At 39.9% G+C, this 21,742-nt stretch overlaps 2 protein-coding genes across 2 annotated transcripts; both read left to right on the top strand.

Annotated features, from left to right (window-relative positions):
- The first annotated feature begins 644 nt into the window (after positions 1-644).
- On the top strand, positions 645-11,000 carry alpi.1 (alkaline phosphatase, intestinal, tandem duplicate 1). The gene is made up of 11 exons (XM_035523280.1): positions 645-720; positions 5,951-6,058; positions 6,422-6,537; positions 7,252-7,426; positions 8,276-8,448; positions 8,838-8,972; positions 9,065-9,140; positions 9,363-9,495; positions 9,633-9,826; positions 10,297-10,413; positions 10,715-11,000. Exons 1-11 carry the CDS (start codon positions 645-647, stop codon positions 10,990-10,992), a joined length of 1,581 nt encoding a protein of 526 aa, XP_035379173.1. The 3' UTR covers positions 10,993-11,000.
- Positions 11,001-15,267: 4,267 nt separating this feature from the next.
- Positions 15,268-21,162, top strand: alpi.2 (alkaline phosphatase, intestinal, tandem duplicate 2). The gene is made up of 11 exons (XM_035523274.1): positions 15,268-15,389; positions 15,566-15,682; positions 17,330-17,445; positions 17,693-17,867; positions 18,150-18,322; positions 18,541-18,666; positions 18,887-18,956; positions 19,287-19,421; positions 19,510-19,701; positions 19,910-20,026; positions 20,724-21,162. Exons 1-11 carry the CDS (start codon positions 15,281-15,283, stop codon positions 21,014-21,016), a joined length of 1,623 nt encoding a protein of 540 aa, XP_035379167.1. The 5' UTR covers positions 15,268-15,280; the 3' UTR covers positions 21,017-21,162.
- The last annotated feature ends 580 nt before the right edge of the window (positions 21,163-21,742 follow it).

The following is a 21,742-nucleotide window of genomic DNA, read 5'->3' as shown; positions in this document are numbered from 1 at the left end:
CAGCTGGAGGAATAGTCAGAAGTGAAGCCCTCAAAAAATGCACCATTGACAGACAGTGAGGTGTGGCTGAGAGTAGGTACAACGAGGTTATGCTTATGTTTCCCTGTCCCTACAAACAGAGGAGATTTCCCAAAGCCTCAGTTTACATACACAGACAGAGCATACAGGCAAGCTTAGAGAAAGAAGACAGCTCAGAGGTTGTTCTGCATATTGTGGTTTTTCTTCCTGTTCCTCAATGATTCATGGTCCCCCCTGCTAAATAAAAATGGTAAACGAATGGAATTTTATGTTATTTAAACATATTCTAAACAGTCTCCCTTTGGTTTGTTTGAGTAAGAAGCCCACTGGAACAAAAGGAATTTTCTTGTCTGTTTCCTGTTTCCCATTTCTCTGTGAGATTCCCAGATTTATTTGCACCACATACAGACTAGCAAGACAATTGTATTAAACACGAAGCCTAGACAATTGCCCAAATTTAGTCTAATTCACTCCAAGCTTACTACATTCATGCTTAATGCACAGATGAATGCTTACTGTTTAACAAGCCAATAAAAGGCATATTAAGGTCACACTTCTCATTCCTGCCCATTCTCTGATCATCAAAAAAGTGTAATTGCTATTTGTAAATGTTCTGTATACTGTATATGTTCTGTTTAATGTCTATCAATGTCTTATCTTTTGTGCTGACTATTGTAAGCATCTTCGGGTCCTTGAAAAAGAGCTATATAAATACAATGTATTGATTATTATTATTATTATTATTATTATTATTATTAATAATAAAAGTAGTTCAGTGCTCCAAACCATGACACAGACACAGATGTTTTCTGAAGAGATAGGCCCCATTGTTCTGAAGGTGAACTTCCCTAAAGGTGCAGAATTGCCCCTAGGGGCAGTCGTTTGCCCCTCTCCTGCTGCCTACACAAGCTTTATTACAATGTGTGGAAAGGTCAGCTCCCACTGCCTCTCCTCTGACATGTACTTGACTTTGAAAGATTTTTTATATATCTTTCATCTTTGTTAATTTGTGGGAGTTTAATGTGTATCATGTTACAGAAGCAGCTTTGCAGTGCATAGTGCACCTCATTTTATCAGTGACTCAGAATCATAATTTGAGGAAATCTAAAGCTATAAAGAACCAGGTTATCCAGGTTATTCACTTTCTTATTTTCATTACACTGGGTCATCTTAACTTCTGACACATACTATGTACTTCAAGATGTTTGAGCTAGATCTGTTTGTGAATGTGTGTGTGCATGTGCGTGAGTAAGAAGGACATTTTGGAATTTTAATTTGATGCTAAATTACTCATTTGAATTATAGTTTCGTACCAAATGTGGAGATTCTTTGTTTTGAGTACCTGTATTTAAACCCAGACTGGTGTGCTGTCCATAAAAACATCTAAATTAGGGCAAGTGTATTATCTAGCCAGCAACCTTGGAAACAAACAAACCCCTTGTTGTTCTGAAGTGGCACCATCTTGGTTTCCTAGGTTATGACTCAACTCATCTTAAGTGTGTATTTAGAGACTTCTCTCTCTCTCTCTCTCTCTCTCTCTCTCTCTCTCTCTCTCTCTCTCTCTCTCTCTCTCTCTCTCTCTTTCTCTCTCTCTCTCTCTCTCTCTCTCTCTCTCTCTCTCTCTCTCTCTCTCCATCTCTCTCCCCTCTCTTTCTCTCTTCACATATCAAAGTATTTTCCAGTCACCCCTACCGTGGCTGTCTGTGGTCTGCCAGGATGTTTGCCATTTCTAAGCTAGCCTTTAAACATTGTCAAACTATGTTTAAACAGTTGATGCTACCACACCCAATGTCATACTCCTGTTTCTGATTACTTCAGCCTTTTTTATTGCCATTAACAGCTCTTTGGTTGCCATGTTGTGACAACAGCAGTACTGGCTCCAGATGCAAATGCACAGGTAAATTCCAGACATTTGTTCTCTTTGCGAATGAACCAAAGAGATAATGATGCAACAATACACAGTTGGCTAAGAAACAATCATCTAATTATTTGTGGTCCCCTACTATGGAAAGATTGTGTATAAATGTGCTGTACATCCAACACCATTCACCTGATCTGGATATACATACCTTTAATATAAATGTGCACTTTAATTTTATAGTCATTGTTTAATTTCAGTGACTGGAAGTAAAGTGCTAAAGTACAAGAGCTGGAGTTCAGAGACAAAGGATGAAAACTGAAACTCATTCTGTCCTTATATGTCATTAGGAGGCTCCTCTTCTGATAGTTTTTATATTTAAAGTGAGCCATCTAATAAGACAAGATTAACTTTCTTGATCACTGTAGGAAAATTCTCTAAACTTGCCATCATGGAATTGACCCCTGCTTTTCCACTTGGCAGGTGGAAATACTGTCCACTATACTAACAATATACTGTCTACAAAAGAAATTGTCAGAGAACATTTAAAGAATTTATGGACTTCTTATAGAAGATGCACTTTGTGTGTTCATCCCCTAGCACACACAACCCACACACAGTCACACACAAACACAGGGCATGATTCTCTCACAGCTATGGTGAAACCATTTGCCTTTTTTGACCCTAACATGTCTCTGCAAGCCCTTCCTTCTGTCCATCTCCTCTGAACATGGCCCAGAGAATGCAGTAATCTATCTTCTTTTCACTGGGGTCCAGTAGAGATCCAGAGAAGCTCTGAGCAAGGAGGTAAGTAACTGAGGGAGAAATGTCCTGGTCAAGAGGGTAGTAACTGAGGGAGAGATCTTTTGGTCAGCAGCGTAGTAACTGAGGCAGAGATCTCCCATTCAGGAGGGCACTAACTGAGGGTGAGATCTCCTAGTGGCTCTCCCAGGTGGTTACAGAATACTGGGAGGAAGGCTGTATGTACTTTTAAAGTCTGTAGATATTTTCTAATACCCAAAGAGGTGGAAATATGTAAACAGTTTTATTTCCTTCCCTACTAATGCTACATTCTCTTTCTCCCTGTCTTTCTTCCTGTCTTTCACTCTCTCTCTCTCTCTCTCTCTCTCTCTCTCTCTCTCTCTCTCTTTACTCAACTCAACTGAAAAACTCAACTGAAATTCACTAGAGAAACACACATCAACATAATTAATTTATTGCCTAATCACTCCCCAGAGGTGAACAACTTCGCCAGCCACTATTGTTTGACTTTTTTCTTCTTTTTTTTTTTAAAGCCAGAGGGAGATAGAGGAGAAAGAAGGAACTCAGGGCAGGGGTGTGGATGAGGGTCAAACAGCAAAAGACAGAAGACCCCAGAACCCCCATCAACCCTGTGCAGAACAGGTCACCATGAAGCTGAGACTCTACCTGTTTTTGTTGTGTGGTTGTAGACATACTGGCTCTGATGCTGGAGGTAAGAAAGTCCTCATGCCTGTATCTGCCATATCTTGCATGGAAATTGGGCACATCTTTAATATCACCACCTTTACAGTAGGCACTACACATAAATTGGATCAAAGATGGTCTTCTTTGTAGTTTGTATGTCTATTCCTGTTCCCGTCTACTGCAAGTACTATGGTAGCATTTTATAAAAATGCACAGTTTTATTACTATTTATTGAAAACAGATCCCTTATGTAATGTATCTTTATCTGTCATACATGATGAGACATGCCTTATTTGCTGCTTTGCACTAAGAGATCACATTAAAGCATTGCAGTGGTTAGTTGTTTAGGCCATGGGAAACAGCCTTGGTCTGGTATGTGGTATTTGATGGGGCTCGTTAAAAACTACTGTCTCTCTGTGTTTCTTTATTTAATGAAAAACTGTCTCTTTATTGCTTGTTTGCCCCCAGACAATCCCTCTGGCAGCTGCAGAAAGTTCTGTTTGTAAGGAGCCAACTTTTGCTGTGAAAAATCTGAGCTCACTGATATGAATTCATGGTATTAACCATGACTGTATTTTTGAGGTTATGATACCATAGGTTAGCACAGGCATAGAAACCATAGGATATCGCTGAATGGACTGATCAAAAGCTCAGGCATATCAGTTTCTCTTAATCTCTCTCTCTCTCTCTCCCTGTCTCTCTCTCTCTCTCTCTCTCTCTCTCTCTCTCTCTCTCTCTCTCTCTCTCTCTCTCTCTCTCACTCTCTCACTCTTACTCTCTCTCTCTCTCATTCAGGCCCCTATCTCACTGGTCATAAAACTCTAAAAACATGTACCACTAACTTTACACACAAATATTTTATTCCTTAAATTACTCTCTATATTAGAGAGTAATTTGAAAAAGAGCTTTAGTTATTCTGCCCTCATTAATGACATTCCTTGTAATCAATAGAACCATCTTACATCTTACGGGACAACTAGCTGATTCCAGGAAACCTTAGCGAACAGTGGAATTATCAGTCTGCCGTGTACCACATCTCATCACTAGCACATACATGGTCTTCTCCCTCAAATCCTTTCTCCAAGAAAAGCCCAGGAAAACAATTATGTGGCATGCCTGTGCTAGCTGGGTTTTAGGTTTCTCTGTCTACATTAGTATGTTTGGTGTGGACACATCATGTGGGGCCTCATAAAGGGAGAAGCTCAGATTTCTTCTTTTATTCACCCCTGTATTCATCACATGTGGGCAAGCATGCTCTGCTGTTCTCTTTAAGCAATACCTTGGTCTTCATATACAGGGTGGAATGGCAACAGATCCCTTAGCACTGTTTAGTGATATCTAAAGAACCATGTGTCATGGATTCAGTGCTGACAGAAGTTTCCTGATGCTGTTTTGTACCTCCGTATTTGCTATCCCCACTTTTCCCTTCTGCCCCCTCCTCTATTTTCATGATGCGTTCAATCTCCACTACCTCATGGAGGAAAAATGCAATTCACTTTTATTTCCCCACAAAGAACACACAATTTTGCTGAGTTAGTCTGCAAATTATTTTTCGCTGGTGATGCTCCCACCTCAGCGAGACAGAGAGAAAGGCAGCATTTATATATTACTCTAATCACCATAATGTACAGGCCATCTATTACATATTGTAGTCATTTACAGGGATAGGTAATAAAAAATATATATATATTAAATAAAAATTTTAAAAAATAAAGAAAAATAAAAAAACTGCGGCGTTATGATATGAGTCAACGAGTGCATAACGAGTGAATCAACGAGTGCATAAAACACACAGCGGAGCAATTCACCACATCAGAGTGTCATTTCAGTTCCAATAATGTGCTTATGGGGAGGGGAGAGCTGCCTTTAAAAATGGCAACGCAAGCGCTTGGAAATGAGTGGGAGTGAGGGGCTTGTCGATCTTGTGTGGTCTCCCTTGCTTCTCCCATTCCCAATGCCTATGGGCTGGCTGGGGTGCCGGCATGCAGCTTATCCTGGCCTTAAAAAGCACGGGCTGGAGGTTTGAGGAGACACTCCTCTCCTGCGTCAGGCTGTGTTTGAGCTGGTTCTCTCTCCCTTTCTCTCTCTCGCTCTGTGTCTCAGGTTCAGGATGTGTTTGGCTTATTGCCAGACCCCCATCCCTCTACTCCTCCTGCTGACTCCTCTGCTCCAGGGCACCGGCTGTAGTCTGCAAATCTTCTCCGGTGAGACTACAGAGCTACTATTGTCCTCACATGCATGGGTCACCAGGTGCCCCCCCCCCCCCATGGCAGGCTCACAAGTTATTGTGTGTAGGCGACGGCTTAACTTGAAGCCATGTTTCCTGCATGTGTACCGTGGAGTGGAACCAGAGACGGACTCACTCTTGGAGCTCTTTAGGTGAATGAAAGGCGAGTGTCATTTTGGAGCTTGGGCAGGGGCTGTCACAGCTTGTCTGTCAATGTGGGTTGCTCGGGTCAGGTCGTGTTGGGTCATGTTGGGTCGTGTCAAAACAGATTGGAGCTGGAGTCTCTTCCTCCCTTGTAGCTCTGCAGATGAATCAAAGCAGCTGTTTCTGGAGCAAGAACAGTCATTCCTATGGCAACTTTTTATTTTTTATGCCATGGTCATTAGAAGCTGGGGGAGAAGCAGAACCTTTCTACTGGAATGAGCAAGCCAAGAAGTCGCTGGATGAAGCGCTCCGCCTACGACCACATGTCCATCGAGCCAAGAACATTGTTCTCTTCGTCGGTGATGGTAAGTTTTAGCCATGGGGTCGCCAATCTACTGTTCATTTGTCTGGCTTCATATATGTAAATAGGGCTTGCTGCACTGCTATAAACTTTTTAATATGATTTGAAAGTAAAAATATACCTGGACTATTCTATTCACTATAGGAAACTTGTGGCAGTGGTAGCTCAGTGGTTAAAGTATTTGACTTGTATTTGGAAGGTTTCTGGTTCAAGTTGCTACTGTTGGGTCCTTGAGCAAGACCCTTAACCTTCAATTGTTCAAGTTGTACTCAGTCATAATTGTAAGTCACTTTGGATAAAAGTGGACCAGGCTGCCAGTAGGACCAGGCTGTCAGTCATGTTATAGTGCCACCTGTCTATCATGCAGGGATGGGCGTGTCCACGGTGTCTGCAGCCCGTATTCTGCGAGGGCAGATGGAGGGGCAGTATGGGGAGGAGACCGACCTCACCATAGACAGGTTCCCTTATCTTGCCCTGTCCAAGGTCTGAAGCTCCACCATTTCACCCCATCCACACCCACCCATCTCCAGCTCCCTGCAGCAGCTCGTACACTCATTGTCACAGTTCAGCCTGTAACCTATGCCTTCCACCAGATGTGTGTGTGTGTGTGTGTGTGTCTGTGTGTGTCTGTGTGTGTCTGTGTGTGTGTGAAAGATCGACACTGAAGGTGCAAACTGTGTGTATATGTATGACTGAACATACATATGTATGAGTGTAAAAATATGGAAAAAAAATATTTGTGTTGTCTATTTTTACTGAGCCTGTGGTGAAAACAGGAAGCTCTGAATTTAGTCTCATGCAGACCAGTAGCCAAGGAAAACCTCAGTATTACTTTCATTTTTTGAGTGATAGTTTGAGACCAATGTTAAAACCTTTGGGCAATTAGTTAAAGGTTCCACTTTGCTACATCAGATAATGACATTTAAACCGGAGGAAGATGTCCTAACGCTACTGTTTCATTTTAACTCGAAATGTGTGACTGCCCATTTTCCATGACAATTTTAAATATGTATTTCCCTAGAATAAATTATTAGAGAGCTATATATTTGGTTTGAGTGGTAGTATATGTATTTCACATCAAATCACAGTGTTTTAAGTGCTTGTTTTCTAACACATGCCCAAAGAAAAGTTTGTGCTGGTGTACTGTAGACATGCGTGCTCATCAGCTGACCCAGCAGGCCATTGTGTTGTGCACAGACTTACAGCGTGGACAAGCAGGTGGCAGACAGCGCCAGCACTGCCACCGCATATCACTGCGGGGTCAAGGCAAACTCAAAGACGGTTGGAGTGAGTGCTAGCGCGGTGCCCTACGAATGCAACACCACCTTTGGCAACGAAGTGTACTCTGTCTTGCACCGCGCCAAAGCCCAAGGTACACTTCGGTTTACGCTAAGGTTCACGCTGACATCATTACAGCTAATGGTTAGGCACTATGGGAGGAGATGCTCATGTTCTACTCTGTATTTATGTTCCATCTTGATGTAATTGGTATTTATAGGTCCTTATCTACAGGACAGACAATTTAGCAGATCAGTGTTCTTTTTCCTATGCGTCACTTTATTACGCCATCAGCAAAACTAAGCGTCCGATATGGAGCTTTAATGTCATGATATTTAGTCTTGCATCTTGGCTTTGAGACATATTGGCGTGGCTGACCTGTGGCCGGTGCTCTAATTCAGATCTAACTATTATGCTTTTATTACTACTAACTACTATGCTTTTATTTTTTTATTTCTGTGAGTGATTACTGTTGTTACTGTTCTTGTTCTGATACATGACTGGGAAGTCTGAGGAAGCTGAATCCTCTAATTATAGGCAGACAAACTGAGACACTAAAGCCAAAAACACTTTCCTATCATTAAGCCATTAAACAAGCAAAAACCTGCCCAAGACCTCAGCACAGCGGCGTATTCATTCTTCATAGCTCTTTCCATCCTTCTATGTGGAAAATATCCACAAATAGCATGTGTGAGGTCTGTGCATGCATAGAACTCCTGAATTTGAGTGTGGGATATATGTGTATTTGAACAAGTGCAAAACTATATGTGTACTTATACAGGGGCAAAGCTTTTTGAAACAAGTGCAAACATGTCATTTCATCACAGAATGTGGCTGCTTGAAGAGGTACACTGTGTGTGTGGGTGTGTGTATTTGTTTGTGTAGGAAAGTCTGTGGGCATTGTGACCACGACCCATGTGGGTGTATGTGTGTGTGTGTGTAGGGAAGTCCGTGGGCATTGTGACCACCACCCGTGTCCAGCACGCCTCCCCAGCTGCAGCCTATGCCCACTCAGTTAGCCGCAGCTGGTACAGTGACTCAGACCTGCCTCCTACTGCCCGCAGAGAGGGCTGCGCCGACATTGCCACCCAGCTTGTCACCAACACAGACATTGACGTGAGCTTTTATCCATTGCAAAATCTCATTAAAAACTGCTACAAGATCAGTTTTTAGAACTACAGCAAAACCAATCTCCATTAGGAGATTTTTTACAATGGTCTTTATTAGGAGCACAATATTTTAGAAAACTGAAAAACAGTAGAGTCCAGCAATCGGAGGTGTAACCCTTCATCTGAAAAACTATGTTTCTTGATAGTGGTCTCAGACTTTTGGGTTTTACTGTTTTTTCAAGGAAGCTTCTATTTACAATCAAAAAATACAATTGTCAAAAAAGTAAAACTATAATCCTCTGCCAAACAGTGAACTTAACAGCTGTACACATTCATTAAGTTGCCTAACGAGGTTTAGGGTGCACATCCCTGATAAGCACATTCTCACCATTGTAGGTTATTCTTGGTGGTGGGCGCATGTATATGACACCGAAAGGTACCCCAGATCCAGAATACCCCTCCTCATCCTCGCGTAAAGGAGATCGCAAGGACAAAAAGAACCTCATTGAGGTCTGGCTGAATGCACGGAAGGTGTGCTCCCTGTGCACTCTGTTTTTATGGGTCAGCCTAGGGATCTCTGCCCTCTTGACTTTGACCATATCTGTTGTGTGGCTCCTTCTCAGGACAGGAATGCTCGGTATGTTTGGAACAAGGAGCAGCTCAACACAGTGGATGTCAGAACCACAGACTGTCTTCTGGGTAATATAACTTCATGCTCTGCATTGTTCTGCCTTAATCCTGTCTTTTTTTATAATCTGAACACAATGCTGAGATTACAATTATTTATTTAATTAATGTTAGATGATGACTATTAGCTGTTTTTTTTTTTTTTTTTACATTTCAGCTGTATCCTGTAAATAGATGAGCCTCAGCAGTTGCTTTGGGACATTTGGGACATTCTGAAACATTCTCTAATTCTAGGTCTGTTTGAACCCAAGGACATGAGGTTTGAGGTGTTCAGAAACCGCACACGTGACCCTTCCATTGTGGACATGACCGAGAAGGCTGTTCAGATCCTGAGCAAGAACCCCAAAGGCTTTTTCCTCTTTGTGGAAGATAAGAACTAATCACTTACATATGATTCTGATGCCCACCTTTATATGTAACTCAATTTTTAAAAATGTGTTGTAATTTCATATTTTATTTCATTTATTTCATCAATTTAATTATTCACTGACTTATTTTGCCTGTAGGGGGGAGAATTGATCATGGGCACCATGACGGTATTGCCAAGCTCGCACTGACAGAGACGGTGATGTTCGACCGAGCCGTGCAGAGGGCATCTGAGCTGACCAAAGAGTCCGAGACCCTCACTGTTGTCACAGCAGATCACTCTCACGTCTTTACGTTTGGTGGAAATACACCTCGAGGGAACCCCATTTTTGGTACTTCTGACATCTTTTAAATGTCTTTCAACTTGACTCCGGTTTTTACTGAACCAACAAGACTCAACTTGGATTTTTGCTTAACTGAGTCCAGCTAAATACTGTTAAAATAGTACTGCTGGTAAACATTAGATGCAGCAATAGTGTACCCGCAACTGGCCTTCCTTTCTAATTGAGAGGATGACTATCTTCCCCGGGACAAGCCATGTTCATGTATTAGGCAAATTCATGCTTAGGTATGTATGAGACTCAACTTGGACTCTTATCCAGAGACTCAAGACTTAACTCACACCTCAGAGATTTGAAAAGTGACTCGGACTAATACTCCAGAGACTTGAGATTTGTCTTGCCCTTATAAAAGTGACTCATGAACATCTCTGGTCCTAGATTAGCCTTCCTCCTTGAGTTATGCAAAGTCAAGTGACTGTTCCTCTGTTGCTATAGTGTGTTGCTTGTTTGTTTGTTTTAAGGTCTAGCTCCCAAGAATGCTGATGATAGACTTCCCTTCACAAGCATCCTGTATGCTAACGGGCCTGGATATGTACATGTGAATGGGACGAGGGCTAATGTCTCAGCAGTAGATTACTGTAAGTGTGTTTAAGTGTGTGTGTGTGTGTGTGTGTGTGTGTGTGTGTGTGTGTGTGTGTGTGTGTGTGTGTGTGTGTGTGTTGTTTGTGTATTTTGCATTTTGCTCTTTGAGGTTTGGCAGGTCTCAATGACAAAAAATGCCTGAGGTTATGGTTACTGTTAGGTTAGGAAAGCTATGCATAGACTTTAAACTCTATATTATAAATTCTACCTCTAAAAGAGTCAAGATTAGTAGTGTGTGTCTGTTTATACTGTGTATTGATGTATTTTCTGTGGTCTCATGGACTGTTCTCCCCCCAGTCAATGAAGAATATATGCAGCAAGCAGCAGTGCCTTTGGATGCTGAGACTCATGGCGGTGAGGATGTGGCGATCTATGCCAAAGGCCCCATGGCTCACCTTTTCCATGGGGTCAAAGAGCAGCACTATGTAGCACATGTTATGGCCTATGCAGCCTGTCTTGAGCCCTATACCCACTGCCCCCCTCACCCTCACCAAAGTGTGGCTCACAGACCCTACTTCTCACTGTCTGGACTCTTCATTTCCATATGCAGTTTGCTTTGGTGCATGACCAGATGACAATGTAAGTCACTTTTGAGGTACTTGGAAATCTAACCTATTTCTCTCTCTTCCCATCTGTCTTTGTTATATAGATAGTTCTTTAACAGCAGTTTACTGACTGATGAGATATAGAATGCTTAGAACAGGTGTTTTTACAAATTCTTTTTATATGATGTTATATGATATTATATTTGGTATATAAATGTTGAATTTTAACTTTTAGTAGTTAAATACGTACTCAGTGCACATTTGGTTTATAACGAGTTTCTACAATTTTATTTACAACCAAATATGTCTTTTTATATTACTTTTTACATGAATATGAGTATATTAGTGTATATATAAGGATTTAAGTGCATTTTCTAACAACTCTTTTGTATAGTTTGAATATGCATAATGTATATGATGCCACAAATAAATTTCTTAAGTATACTTCTTCTGTAATATTATCTTCATGAGAGTGTGACCTTTCCTCTTTTGACACACCATTCATTTTTTTGACATGAACAAAAGAGAGTAGTTGAGACATGCACAGTAGTCTTCACCAGTTTATTTCACCCATTAACTGGTCATACAGTATGTGGTGTGACAGCTTACTAGTCACCCCTGTGTAGAATTTATCCCAGTGGAAATGTCAAAAGGTTGTCAGTGTCACCTGCCATTGGAACAACATTTATGTTTTAACCTACCATCAGTATTTCAATAGTAGCTCTGCTATAAATGCATGTAGTAACTGTAGTAAAACAAATCTAACATGATTCATATTTTCTGACTGTTCATATTTCCTGTTCACTGTTCATATTCAATCATATTCTCTATAAAAGATTTTTATAACATTTTATGAGTATTACTAATAATAGAAAAAATACAGGTTTAATAAATAAGGTCAAATTGACCTCAAATTGCAAAAAGCTATTATTATATGAGTCTTTAATAATTAGCTAGATGTTTTCTTGCAAACTTATAAGGGCGTGTCCAGTTTCATGCAGGGACATTTGGAAGAAAATAATGTCAGGACACATTTTTCAGGTATCCCATTTTCCGATATCGTCATGCAGGATCAAACACAGGTCAGTAGGAAACTCTTGTTACAGTGGAAAGTGACTCCAAAATCGTAGAAGATGTAAAATGGACAAAAGGTTTGAAGATGATAAACACACACACAAAAGATTTTGAAATGAAGGAAAAGGATACAGGGTATAAATGGGTTCAAAACAGTTGTGGAACATTAGAGGCAGGGAACACAATCACTGTGTGGAGTCAAAATGAAAACAAAACTACATAGCACAGGCACCAAGAGATTCGCAAGAGGGGTGAACCTTCACAATGAAGTTAATTAACATGGAATGTTTTTGATCGTTGCATTAATATACTGAGCAATTCAAATACATTAAATTTAGTCTATTCTTCTTAAATTTTACATTCAGATAAACAGCAAGAAGTTTCAAGACATAATTGTGCACATATTTCAAATAGTTATAAAATACAATTTTGTATAAAACTTGAAGCACTGATAGTGTTTCAAGTCTTGGACTGGGAGACTAGTATTTGAGGTCTCTGTATCATAGTAGTGAGAAGGGGCAATTTCACTACACAGACAATTCGAGGTGCAGTAATGGGACCACTGGACAATATCTTGTTTCTTCGAGGACATTAAGGGATTGTGAGTGCAGAGCCAGGGTAAACAAAGCGCAATGAGCTACAAAGGAAAATAAATACATAAGAAGGGAAGAGATTTTTGGTGTGTAGCGTGCTAGTGCACAGTGTGACAGGTGCAGTGCGATGTCAGTTGGTTCTTTCTCCCATAGGTATTCAAATGCCTGTGCATAGAATGCTGACTGGAAAATACAGGCAATCTACATGGCTCTGGCTAGAGCTTTGTCCGTAAAGTTTGTTGCCCTCCATAATCGATTAAGGCTGCAACTGAAAGAGAGACCACCATGTTGAGGGAGCAAGTGAGAAGGGAGCAAGCATGTGATGAGCTGCTAACCTTTTTGACTTGGGGCTTTCCCCTCTTACTTTCTGCTTCCTGTGTACACAACCAGATCAGGGGAGGATGGATAGCACAGGCAGGTCAACTATGATCACCAGCTCCATAGAACAGGCAAAGGTTGGTTTGGGGGTATTGGTTACGCTCCTCCAAAGACAGGAGTTGTGCGACCCAGCTACATTAAGTTGGAGGTGTCGCTGGCAGGTTTAGAAGTGCAGAGTTGAACTGTTTGTGTGGGGCATAGGAGCTAGCGCTTCTTGTCAAGAAGACGACCGATCATAAGCGATTGTCCTGTTAATTAATTCATGTACAGAATAAACCACTGCAGTCCTGTTCCTGATTAAGATGAAGGGGAGAATGGCCACATGATCCACCCTTTTTAGAGTGAGTGAATACTTTAGAAAATTGCCCTATGAGTAGTTGTGCATAAGAGGCAATTGAGTGGCAGTTGAGGGTAGTGCCTCAGGGTGTCACATTTAGTCCCTTCTGGCTTCCCTGTTCCATGGTTTCCCTGTCTTGTGTTTTGATTCCTTTCCATAGTTTTGCTTTCTCTGCCCCTTGTTTGATTTTCCACACCTATTCCTCATTTCTTGTCTTTTTAAGTTCATGTATTTAAACCCTGTCTTGTTCTGTGTGTCTTTGCTGTTCATTGAATGTCTCTGTGCTGGTTGAAGCCCCACCACTACCAAATTGCCACTTAACCCTGAAGTTGTACTCAGTCATAATTGTAAGTCACTTTGGATAAAAGCATCGGCTAATGTAAATGAATGTCTGAAAGCCTGTATCTGTAAGTTTGTACTCTGTGTATCCTAGTCTGACTGTGTTTTTTAGCCTCTGAGTTCTTCATAGCCTGTTATAGCCTGCTTCCCCTGTTTGCCTTTGTGTGTTTTTGTTTGTTTGCTGTCATGTATTCTCGGAATCTCTATGTTGGCTCTATGACCCTGGACTACCCTAACGACTCTGAATCTGGATTTGCCCCTAATAAATCTCACTCTTCTCTGCACATTCTCCACCTCCTTACTGCTCACCGTTACACAGGGCCTAGTCTGGACAGTCATTCAGCTGATGACTGGGGTTAGGGTGCTGCTGGTGTCTTCTGATGGTTTGCCCTCGGTCAGTAGCCTCTTCCAATGCGATGAGACTTGCTTCACTTCATGTAATGTGATATTTCAGTCAAACACAGGTGAAGCACAAGTCCAGTTTGAACCAGGGTTCCTTTATTCCCAAATTAATAAAATAGAAAGTTAAACAAATAACTAGGAGAAAAAAAGGAAGAATAAAATCAATAGATGCTGGTCCTGAAATAAAGGGGAATGACAAATGGGGAAATTAGTTGATGAAGAGGAATGGAGAAAAGTGTGGGAAATACCTGGCTAGTGAAACACAAAGCAAAAAAGTGAACAACTGGTTTAAATAAGTGTGTATTTGATTGGGAACAGGTAACAGAAATCAGTATTCAGATGATGATGCCTGAAGTGTTGATGCATATGTGTGTGTGAAGAGGGCACATCTGGGGAGAGGTGTTTGGTTGCGGAATCAGCCTGAAGTTGTATGACACATATGGGCTTAAAATAAGCATTTTCTAAAATCATACAATTAAAAAAGAAAAACCACACAGACCAAGAAAAACATCAAATTTAACCATCATGCGACTTGAATGCCCTCACACTCATTTGGATCAGGTTATTGCCATCTTCACATTTTCTATTATAAGACACCATGTATATGTGTTAGGTCAGAATTACTTCATTAGGATTCTAGGACATACTGCAATAAGTAACAATATGAAATACTATTTAGATAAAGAAAAATTTGGTTCAGTTAATGGGGGAACATGGCCACACAGTGATACGTAGACTCACAGCGAAAAGTGAACTCAATTTAGCCAGACAATTTAAGCATGTACACAAATAAATGTTAGGGACAGGATTAGCATGTTTGCCTATTTAATCTCTTGTGCAGATATCATTGGTTTGCAGAGCACAAAAAAAAAAGTACTTTTTGTATTTGATAATGTTATAATTAATTTAATACTAATTTAATAATTAATTAATTATTAATCAGGTAAACACAACCTGAGAAGTTAGCCAAGTGCTGAAATGACTTTAGGTGGGGCTGGCTGGAAGTGGTCATGGTTTTCGGGAAGAGGATGTGATTCTCTATGTCTGAAATCAGTGAAGTGTAAGCAGATCTTGCCTATGTGATTAATAAGTGATGAATACACATTGGCCTCACCAAGGTCCATCTGGGAATCTTAAACAACCTTTGGTCTGATGCATGGTTATAAACAGCAAAACCCTTTGGCTAGTATGTGCCATGTTGCTTATGTCTCCAGGTATCCAGACAATGTCTTTAGTACAACACACCCTGAAAGCTGGATTATTCATTTTACTTTTCATCAATGGATATTTTTCTGTTATCCCTGGTAAGAGTTCTTCATTTTTAATTTTTTTCCGTCTTTTTAATTGTTGGAACAGTTTAAGTGTTGGAACAGTTCTAAAGGGGTATTAACCTTATACAAAACTTAAATTATAATTTAAAAATATTAGCAATTGTATTATGAAGATACATCACAAGAACAACCTCTTGTATAATCCTTAGAGGAAGAACAGGACCCCCAGTTCTGGAATGTGAAAGCACAGCAGGCTCTGGTCTCAGCTCTTGCTGTGAAACCTAATGTTCACCGGGCCAAGAACCTCATCCTCTTCCTGGGTGATGGTAGGTAAGATGAGAAGCCAGCTCACTGTTCATGTGCAGAGATCGTAGTCTTTGTATTCTAGGTGTATTTTCTTTGTCTTATTTTCCTTAATTCACTTTTACAATTTTTATATAATTGTATGAAAATGCTTCTTTGCTGCTTGAAGTAGTACATAAAATTACAAATAAATTCCTTTAGACAACAAGGATTACAAGGAACACAATGTTCTTTCACAAAATTCTATGCTCTGAAAGATGTTTGTATATTAATAGCATTACACAATGAAAGTGTATTTACATGGTCAGAATATTGTCTCATATTATTAGAACTGAAGATTAGCATTTTTAAATCTTAACCTCCCAATCTTTTGGTTCTCATACCTTGTCATCTCACATTAACCAAAACACAGTTAATACAGTTTCTCTGTCATTTCTTTGTTTCTTTTTTAATTCATTAGTTAATTGAGAGAATTCATGCCAATCTCTGTTTGTAACGTGTTTGGCCCGAGTGCCGAAGGGCGAGGCGCAGGACACACAGGTTCCAGCGACGTCGACGTACATCTATTAACACATAAAGACAACGGCACTCACACGTATTACAAACGAGGAACATGAACATGAAACGGTTAGCATTAAACAAACACGAATACATCTAACAATTACGAGAATAACATCAAAACGCTACAGCCACATTAACACGTTACGTCAACAATGACCAACACTCTGCACACTTTGACACGAGCTAATATACATTTAAACAAACAAGGTGCAAGTGTGTGCAGGTGTGGTTACAAACATCCCTCCAACTGCACGTGGCGGGCCAAACCACATGGTTATGAGAGGCGAGCGTTCCGTGACACTGTTACATTTCAAAATATTCCAAATCATTAAAGGTAGGCATCAATTTGTATAACACTAATAACTATCAGCACAGTCAGAATCCTGAATCTTTGAAGAGCCATTTTTTAAATACTGCACTAAAGGTGCTAATTTTTTTTTTTTCAAATATTGTTCTCCACAATAAAACATCTATTATGCATGTTTATTGTGGTCTTTGGGAGGAAGAGAGATACTGCAAGAATAGCTGTCATGTTGGTTTTGTAGTGGTTGGTCTGTTACTCTGGAAACTGACCATATAAACCCTGTATCAGAAGACTAGGCAGCCCACTCATATACAGGAAAGACAGTTTTCAGGCTTTGTCCATAAAGATATTATCATTATGACTGGATATTAATAGATATTAATATCTTAATTTTTAACAGTGTTTTAATATATGAATTGCTATTGCAATAACATTTTATTTATACAGTACACAATAAGAGTTACAGCATACATACATACAGCATGCATACCTTAAGCATACATAAGAGTTCTTTACATTCATTTCCTGATTCCATGTGTCATCAGCAGTCTCTTTGCAAGAGAGAATCCTGATTTTGACATTATGCTTTTTCCTGTTATCAGATTAGAGCAGGCACTAGATTAGACACACAGGACAAAGCCTGCACTAATTGAGCTAGAAAAGGAATCCGTGTGTGTGTGTGTGTGTATGAGTGTGTGTGTGTGGACTAGAGTTGCTTTTGCATGAGCAGTTTTTTTGACTATGTTGACCCACTACTGTGTTAACTTATTAGAGTTGAAGCATTCCCATTCTTGACTTATTTAAGGCATGGGATTGACCACACTTACAGCAGCACGGATTCTGAAAGGGCAGCTGGCTGGCAGGACAGGCGAGGAAGGCACTCTCACCATGGACACATTCCCATATGTGGCTTTATCCAAGGTGCTTTACCTCCCATTGAATCACTTCAGTTTAATACAATTTAACTCATATGAGTTCAGTTCTAGTCAGTTTATATAACCTTAATTTACATGAGTTCAGTTTAGTTCACCTCAGCTGAGTTCACATTGGCCAATTTTTTGGACAGTTAGATTAGTTATGTAGATGAATTCAGTTCAACTCAGTTCAGTTTATTTCCATCAGCATCCTAAACCAGTGGTTGTTGTTTGCTCCATCCATGGATGTGCAGACCTATACTGTGGACCAGCAGATGCCAGACAGTGCAGCAACAGCCACAGCATATCTGTGTGGCGTGAAGGCCATCTATGGCACCATGGGTCTCAGTGCAGCCGCCCGACGGTCCCAGTGTAGCACTACCAAGGGCAATGAGGTCAAATCTGTCCTCCATCGGGCCAGGGTAGCAGGTACAGTAATGACAGGGCAGATAAATTCTGCTGTGTTAAGCCCATTTTCTACAGCTACAGATTAAGATCAGGCTAAAGTACAGTTTACATTTTTGCTGCCTCCTTGTGGTTATGAAAAATCCATGCTCCTATTGCTATGACAGTTATGGTTGCAGCTGATTAAGATTATGCTTATATTTTTATGCAGTTCTCACTGAAAGTTGCAGAAAACAGACACAAAGAAGCAAAGACGTAGTCCTGAAAGTGGCCATCACAAGCAGCTAAGATGGTCCTTTTTTCCAGGGAAATCTGTGGGCATCGTCACTACCACGCGTGTTCAACATGCCTCCCCTGGAGCCAACTATGCCCACATTGCTGACCGAGAGTGGTACAGTGACACTAACCTGCCCCCTAGTGCCGCCGGTGAAGGCTGCAAAGACATCGCCTACCAACTCGTGCACAACACCGACATCAATGTAAGATCTTATCCATTAATAAAGTAGTTCATCATTGCTGTACAGCATAGCTGCAGAAGCTGCTCGTCTGATCTAAGTGGTGCTCTTATGACAAAGTACCCTACCTGGAGAGCAGCAGGGAAGAGGCGAACATTGCATCCATTGTTTTATGACTATTAGGTAACTAAATGACCTCTTATATTATTTTAATTACAGGATTACTTTGGTGTGTTGCGTAGGTTATTTTAGGTGGGGGAAGGCAGTACATGTTCCCTAAAGGCACTGCAGACCCTGAGTACGCCCAGAGTACTGGGGATCGACTGGACAACACAAGCCTCGTTGATGTGTGGCTCACAAACAGAAAGGTAAATTTATTTAAAAGTCCTGAGATTTTCTGTACAGACTAATCTCTACTCTTATTTGTCATGGCTCTGCAATAATCTGTGTCGTTTTTATTAATTTTCTGAATTTCTATTGGCCTTTTGGCCATATCCTGAACATTATTTCATTATCCTTCCATCAAAATATAACTTTTGAAATCTTTTTGTTGTTGTTGTTGTTCTTCTTCTTCTTCTTCTTCTTCAGAATGCCAAATATGTGTGGAACAAAGCCCAGTTAGATGCTGTGGATGAGAGAAACACTGATTATTTAATGGGTAATAAAAAGCTTTCTCAACAATAATGTTCCCAGTACTGCAGTACAGCCAATCATTGAAGATCAGTCTAAATAAATATATAGAGGTATTCATATTTTTAATATACATTTGTTTATTTACTTATCTATCTGAAAGTGAAGCAAACAAATACAACTTTTTTTTTTTAATTGAAACATGTTTTTCTGGGTCTTTCATGTATCTAAGCATTTCAAGAACTTTCTTGTTGCCTGTCTATGACTGTATCTCTGCTGTGTTGTAGACTGTCTGTGTTTGTGTCTGTGCTATGCTCAGGAGTCTTATAGACTGTGTTTGTATCTGTGATGCATGTAGGGCTCTTTGAGCCCAAGGACACCAGGTACGAATTGGAGCGCAATCCAGATACAGACCCCTCTCTCACAGAGATGATGGAAAAAGCAATAAAGATTCTTCGCAAAAACCCTAAGGGATTTTACCTCTTTGTTGAAGATAAGCATATTCACTACATTTAATGTTATATACAGGTGAAAAATGAGCATTTATATAAATCAGTGCTTGTATTTTTTCCCCACTGCAAGTGGTAGAATAGATCATGGTCACCACTCAAGTGAAGCTAAGTTATCACTACATGAGGCTGTGGAGTTTGACCGGGCTATTGCAAGGGCCGCTGAGTTAACGAGTGAACTGGACACCTTGACGGTGGCCACAGCAGACCACTCACATGTCTTTTCCTTTGGTGGTCGCTCACCAAGGGGCAACCCAGTATTAGGTATGACATAAACTTAGTATTAAATATATTATAAACCCAGTATTAGACATGGCATAAACCTAGTAATAGATATGCTATAAGACCTGTATTAGATATGGCATAATCACAATATAATTTATGGCATAAACTTCAAGAGGTGCTGTTAAAAGCAGCCATAATCTCATATTATGTAAATAGAGTTTTGTTGTTTTATTCATGTGTCCCACAGGACTTTCAAGTAAAATGGGTGATGATAATAAGTACTTTACTACTGCTCTTTATGGGAATGGACCTGGACATGTAATTATTAATGGAACACGGCCAGATATTAATTTTAATATTACAAGTAAGTTCAAGTAATCTTGGTGAATCATTTATTAGGAGAAAAAAGCATGCAAAACACAAGTAGATTACATGGGCTTTGATAGTAAGTTGTAGTAATATTTTAAGGCAGGCAAGAACATTTCAACAAACTGTTTTGCCATCAATTTGATGTAGAATAGAGAACACATTTTAAATTTCCTCTCTCGGGTATTGAGGGCAAACATTTTTAAGAGTGAATTGACTTGATATAGTGTGTCAACTGTTAAGAGAGTTCCCTGCTCTTTGATCAGGGTTTCTGCATTATTTTTAAACACAATTTTATCAATCATCAAAGAAATGTAGAGTGGAATGTGATTTTTTTTTCATGTGTCCTTATTTGAATTAAATGAATATTGGTTTGTACTCTATGTTTTCTATTCCCAGTCCTCCCTGTTCTAAATGCTTCAAGATGAGTTAGTAAACTTTAGTAAATTTTCTCTCAAGAAGCTCCATCTAAGAAGCTTTGACTAGGTTTACTCAATAGGTTTAGTCAGATATTGCAATAAATCAATAGAAATAAAAAAGCAATTCTTACAAAAACAATACCAGGGAGCTTTTTAGATCTTTCAACAATAGTTCCTTTTAGCAAGAGATTGTCTCATGTGTCTCATATCTGTCTCTCTCTCTTTCTCTCTCTCTCTCTCTCTCTCTCTCTCTCTCTCTCTCTCTCTCTCTCTCAGGTAGCACAGGTTATGTACAGCAGTCAGCGGTTCCTCTGTCATCTGAAACCCATGGCTCTGAAGATGTAGCCATTTTCGCCAAAGGCCCCATGGCCCACCTGTTCCACGGTGTGCAGGAGCAGAGCTACATTGCTCATGCTATGGCCTATGCAGCCTGCATCGAGCCCTACACTAACTGCCAGTTAGAGCCAATACTAGATAAGGGCCATGCTGTCGGTTCCCAGCTGAGTGTCCTACTGGTGCTGCTCTGCCTGCTTACCTCTTTCATGCCTCTTTATTGCAAATTATTTTAGAAATACTGACTAAAATCCTCTGTAAGGACTTTGAATGATTTCAATAAAATGATAAAGTAGAATTTTAATCTTCAGGTAACAAATAATTTAAAGTGGAATACCTGATCACTTTTGTAAGTCGCTCTGGATGAGACCGTCTGCTAAATGCCGTAAATGTAAATGTAAAATGTCAATTTTTGAGATTTGAAAATATTATTATTAAACTATGGCCATTAGTAGAAATTGTACAGACTTCTCTTTGGATAACAACACTCTATGATGTAACTAGCCCCATAAAGGTGGTTGTCTTACATGGATCCTAATCATTTTGTATGTAGCTACCTATTAGGTTGCAGGTCACTAAATGGTAATGTTGTAGACTAATGTTTGATCATTAAATAAATATACTGATCTTTAGTATCTTTGTTGTGTTTTTGTTTTTGTTGCCATTGTCCTGTTGTTTTTGAGCTTGCATAGACCCCACCCTCCAAGGAATGAATGTGTGACTAGAGAATAGTTTAATTAATTAACAGTAGATTAGTAGATCTGCCCACATATGTTTATAGTTGGCAAACTAAATGATACTGGTCATGGGTTCAATTCCCAGGGAGTACACATACTATCATACTATTAATAAATATCTGTGTGGTTATGGCTAAGAGGGCCCGTCAAATTTTTTACATCTAAAATGCAAAAATTAAATGTTTTGAATTTGATATAACTAAATCTTAGACGAAACGAAAAGCT

This window comes from Electrophorus electricus, chromosome 26 (assembly GCF_013358815.1).
Source record: "Electrophorus electricus isolate fEleEle1 chromosome 26, fEleEle1.pri, whole genome shotgun sequence".
NCBI classification, from domain to species: Eukaryota; Metazoa; Chordata; class Actinopteri; order Gymnotiformes; family Gymnotidae; genus Electrophorus; species Electrophorus electricus.
Note: the sequence above shows the minus strand (reverse complement) of the source record. Positions and strands in the feature narration are given on the sequence as shown.

What these genes read in the sequence shown, in the direction of transcription:
- alpi.1 (XM_035523280.1), top strand. Translation starts at nt 645, where the DNA reads ATGTTCTGTTTAATGTCTATCAATGTCTTATCTTTTGTGCTGACTATT. An exon ending in TCACCAACACAGACATTGAC is followed by an intron (nt 8,449 to 8,837) that starts GTGAGCTTTTAT and finishes TCACCATTGTAG; the next exon opens with GTTATTCTTGGTGGTGGGCG. An exon ending in TCTGGCTGAATGCACGGAAG is followed by an intron (nt 8,973 to 9,064) that starts GTGTGCTCCCTG and finishes GCTCCTTCTCAG; the next exon opens with GACAGGAATGCTCGGTATGT.
- alpi.2 (XM_035523274.1), top strand. Translation starts at nt 15,281, where the DNA reads ATGTTGCTTATGTCTCCAGGTATCCAGACAATGTCTTTAGTACAACAC. An exon ending in TGTGGCTCACAAACAGAAAG is followed by an intron (nt 18,667 to 18,886) that starts GTAAATTTATTT and finishes CTTCTTCTTCAG; the next exon opens with AATGCCAAATATGTGTGGAA. An exon ending in ATTTTACCTCTTTGTTGAAG is followed by an intron (nt 19,422 to 19,509) that starts ATAAGCATATTC and finishes TCCCCACTGCAA; the next exon opens with GTGGTAGAATAGATCATGGT.